The sequence below is a fragment of the Adelges cooleyi genome, unplaced genomic scaffold (assembly GCF_023614345.1).
Source record: "Adelges cooleyi isolate 19-005CV unplaced genomic scaffold, UGA_ACOO_1.1 ACOO_flye_CR_arks_rails_tigmint_CR_PRNA_23, whole genome shotgun sequence".
Taxonomy (NCBI): Eukaryota; Metazoa; Arthropoda; class Insecta; order Hemiptera; family Adelgidae; genus Adelges; species Adelges cooleyi.
Genome location: NW_026095893.1, coordinates 117232 through 130961, shown reverse-complemented (window position 1 = coordinate 130961; position 13730 = coordinate 117232). Strand labels below are relative to the sequence as shown.

Sequence of the window (13730 nt, the reverse complement as noted above, 5' to 3'; positions counted from 1 at the left end):
TTTTAAAAAAGTATCCAAACGTGTTCAGTGAGGAGCTGGGGACTTTTAATGGATACAAAATATCACTAAAAGTAAAACCGGGGATCACGCCAAAGTTTTTTAAACATCGTCCAGTTCCTTTAGCATTAAGGGGAAAAGTTGAGACCGAGATAGATCGACTGTTGTCTATCAACGCTCTGATACCCGTCGACCACAGTGAATGGGCAACTCCCGTAGTTCCAATATTGAAAGGGGACGGTAGTGTCAGGCTGTGCGGAGACTTTAAAATTACCATAAATCCCGTGTTAGTCAGTACGGAATATCCCCTGCCCAAGATAGAACACCTTTACGCCAGAATAGCGGGCGCGAGATATTTTTCTAAAATAGACTTGAAGGACGCTTATCAGCAGTTGGTACTCGACGATAATTCACGCGCGTTAACGACCATAAATACGATTAAAGGTTTATTTAGGTACACACGCGTTCAGTTCGGTTTAAAATCATCGGCGGGTGAATTTCAGAAAGCAATTGAAAGTATCACAAAAAAAATAGAGGGAGTGGAAGTGTTCATTGATGATATCATTGTATCGGGTAAAACGGTGCCTGAACATAATGCACGTTTGGACCAACTTTTAAAAGCACTCGGCTCAGCAGGGCTAAAAGTAAGAGAGCGTAAGTGTAGTTTTTTGCAGACAGCGGTGGAAAATCTAGGTCATAAAATAGACAGACAAGGTTTGCATACCTTAGATAAACACACAACCGCGATTAAGGAGGCAGCGGCGCCTCAGAACCGGTCCGAATTAAAAAGCTTCCTCGGGTTGGTAACATATTATACTAAATTTGTTAAAAACGCGGCACGGATTCTAAAACCATTGTACGACCTTTTAAAAGCGGGGGCAAAATGGTCTTGGTCCAAAGAAGCGGGCGACGCGTTTGATAATATCAAATCAATATTGTCGTCTAAACCCGTACTTGACCACTACGATCCGTCGGTACCAATTAAATTAATGGTGGACGCAAGTTCGATTGCGGTCGGCGCGGTAATCTCACAGGTATACGGCAACGCTGAAAAACCAGTAGCTTATGCTTCGCGTGTGTTGTCAGAAGCGGAACGTAAATACCCGCAAATCGAAAAAGAGGGATTAGCGATTATATACGGCGTTCAAAAGTTTTACGACTACTTGTACGCACGCAGATTTACCCTAGTTACCGATCACAAACCGCTCTACCACATTTTTGGGGAAAAGAAAGGTATACCGGTTTACGCGGCAAATAGACTCCAAAGGTGGACTTATGTACTAACAGCATTCGATTATGACATTTCGTACGTTAAATCTGAGAAAAACGCGGCGGATTACTTATCGCGCATTAGAATAGGCACGGCAGATAAAGAATTAACGACGCCGCGGTGTCTTAATTTTATTTATGACGATTGCCCGTTTAACGTTAATTGGGTCAAAATAAAAACACAAACATGAGTGGATAAAACCTTATCTTTGGTAATTAAGGCTATCAACATTGGTGAGTGGCCCATACACGCGGATAAAAACGAGCTGCTTAAACCGTATTACACGCGTCGTCACGAAATCTCGACCGAACAGGACTGTTTGATGTGGGGGTACAGGGTAATTATACCAAGCAAATTTCGGGTGACCTTATTAGCAGAATTGCACTCTACGCATGCGGGGATGAGTTGTATGAAGGCGATCGCGCGTTCTTATTTTTGGTGGCCTAAGATCGACAGCGACATCGAGAATATGGCACGCAATTGCGAAAGTTGTATGCAGGTTAGACCCGCACCGCCGAAGGCAGTGCTAACGCCATGGAAGTGGCCGGAACACGTGTGGACGCGCCTACATGTAGACTTTTTAGGACCCTACAAAAATAAATTTTTTTTAGTCATAGTAGACGCGACTTCGAAATGGCTCGAAGTGTTCGAGGTAAGCGCATGTACGGCGACAATTGTCATTTTAAAAATGCAAGAACTTTTTGCACGTTTTGGAGTCCCTAAGGTTATTACTTCCGATGGAGCTAAGTGTTTCACAGGAACGGAATTCAGTACGTTTTGCGCCAACGGCGGCATTAAGCATTTGGTAGGGGCCCCGTTCCATCCACAAACGAACGGATCAGCCGAATCAGGGGTCAAATTAGTTAAACTTTTTTTTAAGAAAAATAAAACCACCAGTACTACACTATTGCAAAAATGTCTATTATTTTATCGCAATACACCGCACTCGGCCACACGCCAGACACCGGCGAAATTATTACTAGGTCGTAATATTCGAACACAATTCGATACCTTAATCCCGAGTACAAAGGACGTGGTTAGTGATCACCAGAATTCCCAAGTGAAACGTCACGGCAAACGGCAGCTCGAAATTAGGCAGGGAGACACAGTGGCCGTGCGTGATAACCGAAGGGGGGATAACAAGTGGTCAATGGGGACAGTATCAAACACCATGGGTAAACACGCGTTCGAGGTAGATACCGAGGCGGGCACGTGGAAGCGACACATAGACCAAACCATTAAAATACCAAATAGGGACCTGGGGGTACCCGAAGACGAAGGTCATGATAGTTCGTTCGAACCAAGGGAGGTACAAGATCAGGAGGTGGTCGAGGATGACGTAGACGGGGGAATTATGACTAGCTCGACTGGACATTCTCGCCCGGTTAGAGTCAGGAGATCGCCTGATCGCTATAAGTCGTTAGATTTTAGAAAATAAGACGATTATCGTTATTTTTTTGTTTAAATTAGTTATAAGCACGAGCCTTGTTATTCTTAGGTATATATTATGTGTAAATTACTATACAAAGAGATAGCATTGTTTTTAGTTGTATCTTTGTTCATTTTATTCGCACACCTTCTCAATCATGATTAAAATGTCTTATAAATAATTGTAAATAATTTGTAATTAAATGTAAGGGGAGAGGTGTTGTATATTGTTATACTGTATATTGTTATATTGTTATATTTATAATATGGTTATTCAGATAACACTAATTAATGTGTACGCAGTGGGGACTGTTCACGGCGTACGCTAATATTGAAAATAATTACTTGTCATTGCTGTTATAGCGTTTCATAATAAACGTCTTTTATTAATCCTAAAGTTGAGTTGTATTCTTCTACAGTTAAGTATACAACAATATGATGTAATTTAATTTATTATTTTGAAGAAATATCCGTCTTGTTTTGTAATTGCTTCAATTATAAATAATACTCATGTAAACATAAAATTCAAGACATAAGGAATTAAAATCTTTATTTATTAAATTATTGCATGTGAATATCGATTGACATATATTTTATTTATTTTATTGTGTACATTCGTTTGCTATCTAAATGTTTTACCTCTAATTTCACCTAATTCATTCAGTTTTATATTTAAATTGCGCTTTCACGATTAACGTAACAATTCCATTTTTACAGTTTTTTTGCAGTATTAGTTAGACGTCAGTACCTTCTTTTTTTACTAATAATATGTATGGTTGTATTTGAACTTATGGCCCTACGTATATTAGATATTAAAGTTTTTATTATTATAAATAATGCACCTCTTTATAAATTAATGAAAAATCAGGAAAATTATTTTGAAAGACAAGTGATTTTAAACCCTTTTCGGTGCCAATATGACAATTTGATCAAAATGTGTCAACATTTTTATAGTAATTTTTTAAAAAAATTTACACGCCGAAACTAAGTTCGGGGATTTTACAATTGTAGTGGCTTTAGTAGTTCTTTATCACCTTATAACATGTTTAATATACATGAAGCCGCTATTGAGGTACATTTATTAAGAGATAATCTATGCGCCTAAAACCGAATAATAATTGCAGCAATTTGGTAGCGTCCAAATTTTGATCTTTATTCCAACTACCAAAATGTTATAACTACAGCTGATATTAGTTGTATATTTCTTTTAGTTATTCTAATAAATATTACATATTTAATTAATAGTAATTATTAATTACAACTATAATATTAAGTCGAAATCAGAAAAATATAGAACATGTATTCGCTATAACTTATTTAAAGTAGAGTTCTACTTTGCATGCTAGTTTGTTAAAACATATAAAGACAAATAACAAAAAAAAAAATCATTTCGAAAAACAATTTGATATCTGAGAAAATATTTTAACATTGCAAAAGAAACCTCCAATCGCACCTATGACTCATAGGCTATGAGACATTTGTTATTGAAATTTGGGTTTCAAATCGGAGGCTCAACGAAAAATGATGTTATATTAAATAAAAATGTATATTAATTTCATAAATACATTATTTTTACTGACTCCATAAGTGTTATATGAAACATTTGTAAGAACCGAATTAACTTCTCACCCGCACTTTTCTTTCTGTTCTAACTTTAAGTGAAACAATATAATGAATTTTTTTTCTACTACAAAAAGTCTTATTTTATTATCCATGGCGAACCAAAACATCAACTGTTTTGCTCTTGAAAATGTCTCCATTGTGCCCCTTATCTTATCCCTTATCCTATTCTCATAATAGACTACATCCTGTTCAACACAAATACTATTTTTTAAGTTCCTATATTTTATTCTATTTTCTGGAAATTTTTTTTTTTTCGTAGGCCAGCCACTTCTATAACATTTTATCACTTCACTCAACATAACATCATTTTTAGTTTCTTTTGCTATTTCCCTAATGTTAGTATTCTTATATTCAATTGCATATATCATTTCCTCCAATCTTGCGCTCTGTCATCCTTATCACACATATAATTTCTTGACAGTAAATCTACTTGAAACATTAACTTGCTAGGCAAGTATTCTACACATAGATCATAAATTATAAGTTTAATTTTCATTTTCTGTAACCGCACTGAAATCACTTTATTAATTTTTTTTTTAAATATTAAAACTAAAGGAGACTGATCTGTCAATATATTTTGTTTATGCCCAAATACATAATTGTGAAATACCTTTCAAGCATTTAAGGTACTAGGCATCTCCTTTTCAATCTGAGCATACCTTTGTTCAACTAATTTAAATTTATTGATGAAAAGTTATATTCCCTTGTCGGAGGCAACATCCTAATCCCGTTTGTGAACTATCACATTGTATTGTTATCCCTTTTCCTGGGTCAAAATTCACTAATACTTGAGAACTTGCAACTATTTGCTTGAGTTTGTCTAATACTTCAGTACGAGCTTCACTCCACAACCAATTAACATTGTTTTTTAATAAGTCTCTCAGAGGTGTAATTAACGTAGACATATTTATTATAAACTGTCACTAGTAGTTAAAAGCTCCTGAAAATCTCTGTAATTCCAGTTTGCATTTAGGTGATTTTAAAGACATTAACGCTTTAATTCTGTACTCATCTGGTTAGTTCCCCCACTGGCAAACCCCATATCAATATAATTAAACTCATGCCTTTTATATGTAATCTTAAAACTATTAAACTTTATACTTAATTGTTTTGCCCTTTCTAATACCTGTATTACTACCTCATCATGCAGAACTTCATCCTCTGTTGCTATAAGCAAATCATCAAAGTATACGTACACATTTTTTATGTCACCAAAAAACTATTAATTTTTCTTTTGAAATTCCTCAAATGCACACGGCAAACCAAAAGTTTAACTTTTACCGCTCATCTCACAAAGAACCGACTAAATGAGATTTGAAAATGTAAGCAAATCAAAACCCTACTCAGCTCGGAGTATAATCAATGGTAGGAAAAAAAATATTTTTGAGAAGTAATTGTTTCAGAACTGAGTATCACTTGATGTTCATTGACGTTATGACTGATTTAATATTATAGTAAAGTGTTTTGCACAATACATTAATTTCTGGAATTTGGTCCCGCTAAGTTAAAGAGGGTTTCAGTTTTAAGTAAATGACAAAGTTCACCGTCTCGTTTTATCTAATCTGTGATTCAAGAGAGCCTTAAACATGAGGGGTCAAGGTTTAATCAATTTTCGGCATGCCTTTTTAAAAAATCACCTAAACGACTTCTCATTTTGTGCAACTCGCATAAGCAGACAGCCGTTTTGAATATAATAGGCGAAACATATTGGTGGACAAAAGATGTGGCTTTGAAAACATATTTTGGAATATTTAATGACCCTTCGAATTATTCATTAATAACAGCATTCGAGTTATAGTAATACTAATTGGATTCTATGTTGGGATTTATTAACAATTACGTTAATATTAGATACTAAGAGTAGTTTAATGACATTGTTTTTCCTAACTATAATCCCCGTATAAACTTGATTCTACATTTTTATCTTGGGTTAACAAAAAGTTGAATCTGATAGATTTAATATCGCGTTTCCATTTGCGGTGATCGTTTGCACGAACTGTTTTGTAAGGTTTAGTATTTAGTATACAAACAAAATATTATACTCTGCTTGTTATTATGATTCAGAATTATGTAAATATGTTGTTCATAACGAAAAATGACTAATGTTGCTGTTGTTAACAAATTCGCATAACAAATTCTGCAAAATAAATCTAGATTTTATTGTTTCGGTCGGCAATATGTAAGCCATTCGATCAGTCGTAAAAAAACCATTGAAACAGTCAGTACAACTATCATTGCAAATATTTAAGTAAGTAATAAACGAAATTGTGTTCTTATATTTAATGGTTTTATTAAAACCATGTATTTTCAAAATATGTGTTTTGAACTAACTGAAAAATATCACCAGCAATTGTTGAGTACTCATATTATTATTATTATTATAACTATTTAAGTACTTCAAAAAGAGTTATCCAAAAATTTTTTATCAATCATTTAAAATGTTTGGTACATAATTCTCAATTTAAAAATTTTTTTAGAAACATGCTTTCTAAAAAATAGTAAAAAAATTAACTAAAAAGTAAAAAAAATATTTAACTAAAAAGTAAAAAAAATATTTAACTACAAGAACAATTTACCAATTATTTGTAGCACATTTTATTTAAAATGTCAGTTACTTTGAAAATAACCAAAAATTAAATACAATTTTAAATAATGTTAAACGTCTTTAATTTTCGATTAAAAATAAAAGTGTGGGCCTAATCAATTAAGTTCCTAATAAATTTATTAGTTAACATTCCAGATAATGTTTTATATTGTAAGTTTTTTTGTAATTTAAATTTGGTTGAATATTAGTGTTGACACATTCATTTAATAATACTTTACTCAATAAATTTGGACTTTGTTGAATAAGGCCCTTGCTTTTTTTTTTTTAGTCAAAAGCGAGTTAAAAAAAAGCATATTGTAAAAAGTTACAAAATTTATGTTTAAAAAGTTGCTATCAAAAAAACTAAGATTGAGGAGCTGAAAATGTATACATTTTTTGAAAATCGAGATCACATTTTTTGAAAAAAAAAATCAAATTATTAATTGAACTAAGATATTGAGTGGCCTATGATAAAATAATCACACTGTAGAAATATCGATGACCTATGCGGTTATATGCTATCGTCTATACAATGGTCTAGTGTAAACATTTATAGAAAATGTATAACGATACTATTTTCTTAACTGCGACACATTAATGAATGTAGAGGAATTTAATTTATTTATTAAGAGATCTGAAAATATCAACACAGTAATGAAAAATGTGTGAACTAGAATACATGACATACGAAGGTAAAAACCATTTGTTTAAATATTTTTATTGGTTTCCATACAAAATTTGTGTTTGATATAATATTTGCAACAATAAGGTACTATCATGCAAACAAATGTAAACGTTCAAAACGACAAATGATAAAACGTAATACAATCCAAAAACGATTTGTTATCCATAAAAAAAAAAACATATTAGTAAAATTTAAAAAATTGTATTTGTAAAATACTTTAGTTTTTTTAACGTGGAAATTCAAACAAATGTTGATGATAACACTGTTAGCTTAATAGTCATTTGTCTTTTTTTCTACATTACTTCGAGTTCTTAGGCCAATAATTCCGTTTAATATGTTTTAATTTATATTATTACTTGCAGACAAAAATGAAATATATATATATCTTACTCTTCTGTGCTATTTCAAATGTTTTGGCAAATCATTCTTATGGTATGTAATTCGCTTTTACAAGTACTTACCCAAGGTACTTAGATAACGTTTAAAAAAAGCTTAACAAATTCAATATTCAATATTCAACTTTTTTACAGATACTGCAGGCTGGAGAAGGACGCTTCATGCTACAAGTCAGTACATTTATTGTTAACAAAATACTTTTTAAGTTTTAAGACTTACAGTTTTTATACATAATTTGTTACAGACCAACTCATTGAAATACATGATGAAAAAGGTAAGAAATACTTAAAATTATTAATACTATAAATTTAATGGTTTTATTGTACTTGCATTTGACCTGACTATAACGTAATTTATATTTGTGAATTATAATCTCTATGAAAAAATGCCACCAAATATTGGCCTTTGTGTGTAATTTTTTTTTTTTTTTTTAAATACTTTTTACCGAAAAACTCCAGGAATTATCAATATTAGTGAAGTCAAGGTTTGTTGACAGGCACGGCGCCAGAATTTTTTCCTAGGGGGGCGGGAAAGGTCAAGTAAATTTTTTGGAGGGGCAACCACAATAGTTTTACCTACTTCTGTCAATAAAAAACAATCATAATGATTTATCAGTGAATGACTTTAATATTTATCAGTGAAATAGTATAAAATATGAATTTATTACAGATTAAGGGACAATATATACTAGTGTACAATTTAAGTAAGGCAACTTTTTAAAATAAGCGTTATTTTTACCTGTCGGCCATCATATAGCTCTTATTGTACTCTATGAAAGTCGAAGTAAAAATGAAGGCTTATAAAACGCCCAACAACCAGACAGTGGAGATTACAGTTATCGTGTTATACCTACATTCTATTAAACCAAAACAATCCGTCAATAAACACTGAATTTTTGGAAAACACACACACAAACGTAAATATTATAATTATATATATATATATATTTATATATATATATATACACACCAAAACACATAATTATATGGACGACGGATTATTGATAACCGATTGCAAAAACACTCAAAATATATTGATAAAAAAAGGCCACATTTGGTGGCAATGTCATAGCTAATAACTAAATTTGTATAGATAAACAGGTTTAAATCAAAACAACAATTGTTTTCACAATTTCCGTAATAACTAAATTTGTATATATAAAAATACAGTTAATCAAAATCTGGGTTTTAGGAATAATAATCAAATATTTAAAATTATACTATTTAGCAAAATATCTGGGGGGGCGACCGCCCACCCTCGCCCCCCCCTTGGCGCCGTCCCTGTTTGTTGAGGATACTAAGCTCAAATAATGCAACTTGTATTGAGAATATTTCTCAAAAGAGTCTTCCACACGAATAATATCATTATATTATAATTCAGTTTGTACAATATTAGTGATGATCTATAATAGATTTTATATAATAATTATGTAATAAAATTCCAACACGGTTTATCACTAGTTCAATGGGCCACTTTTAACTAAAAATGTACTTCTATTCAGAACACTTTTATACATATTATGTCTCATTAAAATTTCATGTGATTTTTTTTAACGCAATCAATTATTTATTTATTTCAGGGACCCTTTGGAATAAAATAAAAGAAATTGTTGCACTTAATCTTCCCATGAGTAATTATTATTCTATAAGCAAACCGATTAAGTAATGAAACAATAATTGCAAAAACAATTTATCAATGCAAATTTATAAGTGATGGAAATATTAAATTTGAATCACTCAATTTTAATTCGTATATTTAACATTCTTATTATTATTAAATGTGTATTTTATACCTTGACTTTCTCCTTTAAATTTATAATTGAACATGAAATTAAGTCCAATATCGTTAAAAAATCAGTTTTTTTGTAATCATAATTTCAGAGTCATTATCTCATATGTGTGCAGTATCTGGTAATAATTGAAAATATTTTCCTATATTTGTTTGTTGTTCACAATTATAAAATGTTATCGTTTTAATTTCAGACAAACCAATGGATGACTTAACATTAAACCGTAATTCATGTTTCATATTTATAGTATTTCATATTACACAAAGCTTTCAGATTAGTTTTTAAACTATGAGAAAAATCATAAGCACATTAATTTTGAAATTGACAAACAGACATTAGATAAATATAAAAATGTGTTTTTTTTTTTAAATTTTAGAGATGGGATTGGAGGACCAACTGCAAAAAATAGTACACAAAGGCTCAGGTAGTTATAAAATTCAACATATTTTCAAATACCTTTTATAATACTGATAGTGAAAATATCGGGTAATTAAAAAAAACCGTGTTTCACATAAAATTTTACTTAAAAAAAATATTTTTTATTCTTATGCGCTATACTTATTTCAGTTTGTAAGTACTAATTTTTCAAATTTATTGTTTAACCGACAGTATGAGTTTTAATTGGACGAATTTGACCATTTTTACCTACAATGAGTTACTTAACTCCGTTGTTGAATAAAATTACTGAATCGTAAACGGGATTGTGTGCAATAGAGTGATGTAAACCAAAATTCTTTACTACTATTTTTTTGTTTACACTAATATTTTCGGTGTACTTTCGTTAATTAATCGTAAAGTTTATACTGAATGAACAATTGTACAAAAGTAAATGAATGAAAATGAAAAATAATTAAAATAATGGAAAATTTGTAAAACCTTATCGGCCGCGCGACCATTAGTGTCTTTCTTATTAGATAATATTATATCTACACGTTTTACGCATAAGACTCTAGTACTTTTTCTTAATAAAATCCCATTCTAGCGAGGATTGTTTGGGCATGGTTGACCTTTTTTTAAAGGCTCAATCAATTTAATAATTAAAGTAATTAAAAAAAAAAAAATAAAGTTATTAATTGTCCTAAGTTATCTTATTTTTTTAATTATTTCTCTACTCAGATCTACTAAAATACTCATATTCAACAATCGAATAAATATTTATTGCATAATTTTATGTTTTTGTTCCAGACAAAACTAAAATTGAGGTTGCATATCTTGGTAATTACCCTTTATCCGACAGTCGTAAATAGAGCTTAAATCTCGACGGTCATTCAAAATGTATTTTAAGTCAATCCAAGTTTCCGTAACGTAATGAGAGCAAACTGTTAAAATGAAAACGGTCGATTTACAAGTTTATAATTAGCTAAACATAACATAATACAAATATTTGTTCAACAACTGTACGTTCATTTAAATGCTATATATTTTACCAATCACTAAACTTTTCCCAAACTGAAAGCGAAAAATTTGTACTTTCATTGAACTTTTAATTTTAAAACATTACATAATTTAACTTCTAAATTTAGATAGAAATGGGTATAGTGACCCATTTATATCTCACACACAAATATTAATCAATTAGAATATTTAGTCTTTTTATTTTTTTTAGTTATTTTAATAAAAACTAATATAAGCTAGTAGAATGGCTTGTATTCACTAGTCGAAATTTGTGTCCGATATTTATTTCAATTGGCATTTTTATTGTAAGCGAAAAACTATACCAGTAATTGTAGTTACTGCACATCTTTTTAATATAATAAAGTACCTATCACAAAACGTTTTTGACATTTATAATTGCAACACACGTACACGTATAATTCCAATAAAAACATCTTTTAACGATTTGTGTGTTTGTTAAAATATGTTCGTTTTTCGAATAATGTAATTTGTAATTTTTAAATTTCACCGTGTTTACTGAGGTTACCAAATTAAAAACACTTAAAAAAATTATTTATACTTTGTTTAACACATTTATTGAATTTTCAGGTAATCATGACGTTACTGTTTTTGAGCGTGGAGTTGATCGAAGAATGTTGTTTAAAAAAACTTTATCAAAGTTATTGACCGATATTGATGAAAGTAAATAATAATCTAATACAAAAACTAGTGGTTACACGGAAAAAATTTATATTCGGATAATATATATAAATTTGTTTTTCTCCCTCCTTTAAATTTCCATTTTGTGACTCAATACACTTTTTCTCTTGGGTGAGGATATAAGGATTAGCCCTAATTTAAGTTTGTCCAAATATGTATTTGTTTGTCCGTGCAGCAAGCCAAATTTAGCTTACTTTTGAAAACTTTTTCTTTAGAACCAAGGAACCACAATATGAATTTTCAACACGTATGTCAAATGTTGGGTTTGTTCACGAGTACAAAATTCCCAGTAGAGTACATAACAAAGGCTGATGTTGTACACGGTGTTTGTGTCTTACGTCACGGACTGACAGTCAAACAGTCTTTCAAAATCTTTGAGAGCCATATACATTTTGTAAACAACGGAAACGTCAAAGGGGAACGCATAAGTACATATTTAAATGAGGGAATTGACTGGCGTTTATAGTTTAACATAACCTATTCTCTCAGGCATGGCTTATTCTAAGGATTTTTTTCAACTGCGCATGTTATTATGGAACCGAACCTGCATCACCCTAACCTAACTTGGCTTAATAAGAGCGTTTGCACTTAATAATTTAAATTTTAACTTCTAATTATAGTATAGTTTATGTTTCACTTGTATCTAATTCTGCCTACTAATATAAATAACAATAATAAATAATATAAACATAGGATTAAAAATGTCCTTTTTTATTAAAATTTTACTTTTTTCTTGTTTAAAATAATATTTTTTTTTGTATTTAACACACAGGTACAAAAACATAATAGTATTTTTATTTTAAAATTGTCTTCTTTTTTTTGAAGTTTCACCATGTTCTTGTTCAGAATTTCTTTTTGACCCTTCCTCAAATATACCATGACACCATTCTTGTTCCTTAGCTTTTGGTGTATCCTTAACGCGACGTTCATTTTGTTTTAACCATATCTGTACTGCTTGTCTTGGATCCCAATTTTGTAGAGGTGGCATGTTAAAATGAATAAATAGATATTCATTTTCAGTTTCTACGTGCAAACTTTGACGATTTATTGATTTAAGAATATTACTTTTACTGATTAAACGTTCAACGTCAGCACTGTGAGGTTTGTCAGCTATAATACGAGAAAGTAAAATATTTAGATTTTTGTACGCATCAGATCCAGATAAATGCTGAACAAGTTTAGACAAAGACATCTGGCGTAGGTCCTCTATTTTATCATGTTCCAGAATGTCTGTATTTTCCATTCCTAGGCCGGCTAAATCTAAATCATGACCCAAAACGTTGAATGCGTTTTTTATGTTAGCATTTGGATTTAAATTTGCCGCTAGTTTAATTGTATTCACAAAATGTTCATCGCTATTTCATAACATATAGCTTGTACGGATCTGTTTTCAGTGACATATAATTTATGTCTACTATTTCTTTTTTCTTGTGTATCTATTAATTTAATACTCTTCAGTGTTTTACCATCAGTACTGTTAAGTTTGTCTTCAAGTCCATCTATCCATCCTCCAACTATACTAATTGAACGAAAACTCGGAAATACCCGACAACTTAAACACTAAATGGGAAACCACTGTAGAACTTATATCTTTCCATGCCAAATTTAATCTATGCACTGCACACTAAATTTTAATTAACGGCACGTTAAATTTATTTGTCTTATCTCTCCATTTACTTTCAAGTAATGTCCACAATAATCTCTTGTTACCAATATTCACAGCAGCACCATCCCTAACAACCGATGATATGTTTTTAAAATTACTTCAGTTACCTCTTGACCAACGGTATTTTTACAAGCTGTTTCAATAGCGTCTAAAATTCCCTCTGCACTTATTTGTTTGACTTGCCCAGCTCCCAAAAAG

General features: G+C 31.0%; 1 protein-coding gene across 13 annotated transcripts in view; it reads left to right on the top strand.

Annotated features, from left to right (window-relative positions):
* Window positions 1–12508, top strand: part of LOC126835234 (uncharacterized) — a 50891-nt gene extending 38383 nt beyond the window's left edge. For 2 of the 13 annotated variants that reach the window (XM_050567682.1, XM_050567680.1), the window contains exons 2-12: window positions 7950–8019; window positions 8118–8153; window positions 8228–8257; window positions 9563–9613; window positions 9864–9893; window positions 9966–9995; window positions 10149–10196; window positions 10958–10987; window positions 11756–11848; window positions 12082–12294; window positions 12356–12503. In XM_050567682.1, the coding sequence (XP_050423639.1) occupies window positions 7956–8019; window positions 8118–8153; window positions 8228–8257; window positions 9563–9613; window positions 9864–9893; window positions 9966–9995; window positions 10149–10196; window positions 10958–10987; window positions 11756–11848; window positions 12082–12294; window positions 12356–12429 (699 nt within the window). In that variant the 5' untranslated portion in view covers window positions 7950–7955 and the 3' untranslated portion in view covers window positions 12430–12503. Of the gene's footprint in view, window positions 1–6450; window positions 6567–7949; window positions 8020–8117; window positions 8154–8227; window positions 8258–9562; window positions 9614–9863; window positions 9894–9965; window positions 9996–10148; window positions 10197–10957; window positions 10988–11755; window positions 11849–12081; window positions 12295–12355 lie in introns of those variants that run through there. The other 11 variants (XM_050567684.1, XM_050567683.1, XM_050567681.1 and 8 more) reach the window with 9 other exon arrangements.
* The last annotated feature ends 1222 nt before the right edge of the window (window positions 12509–13730 follow it).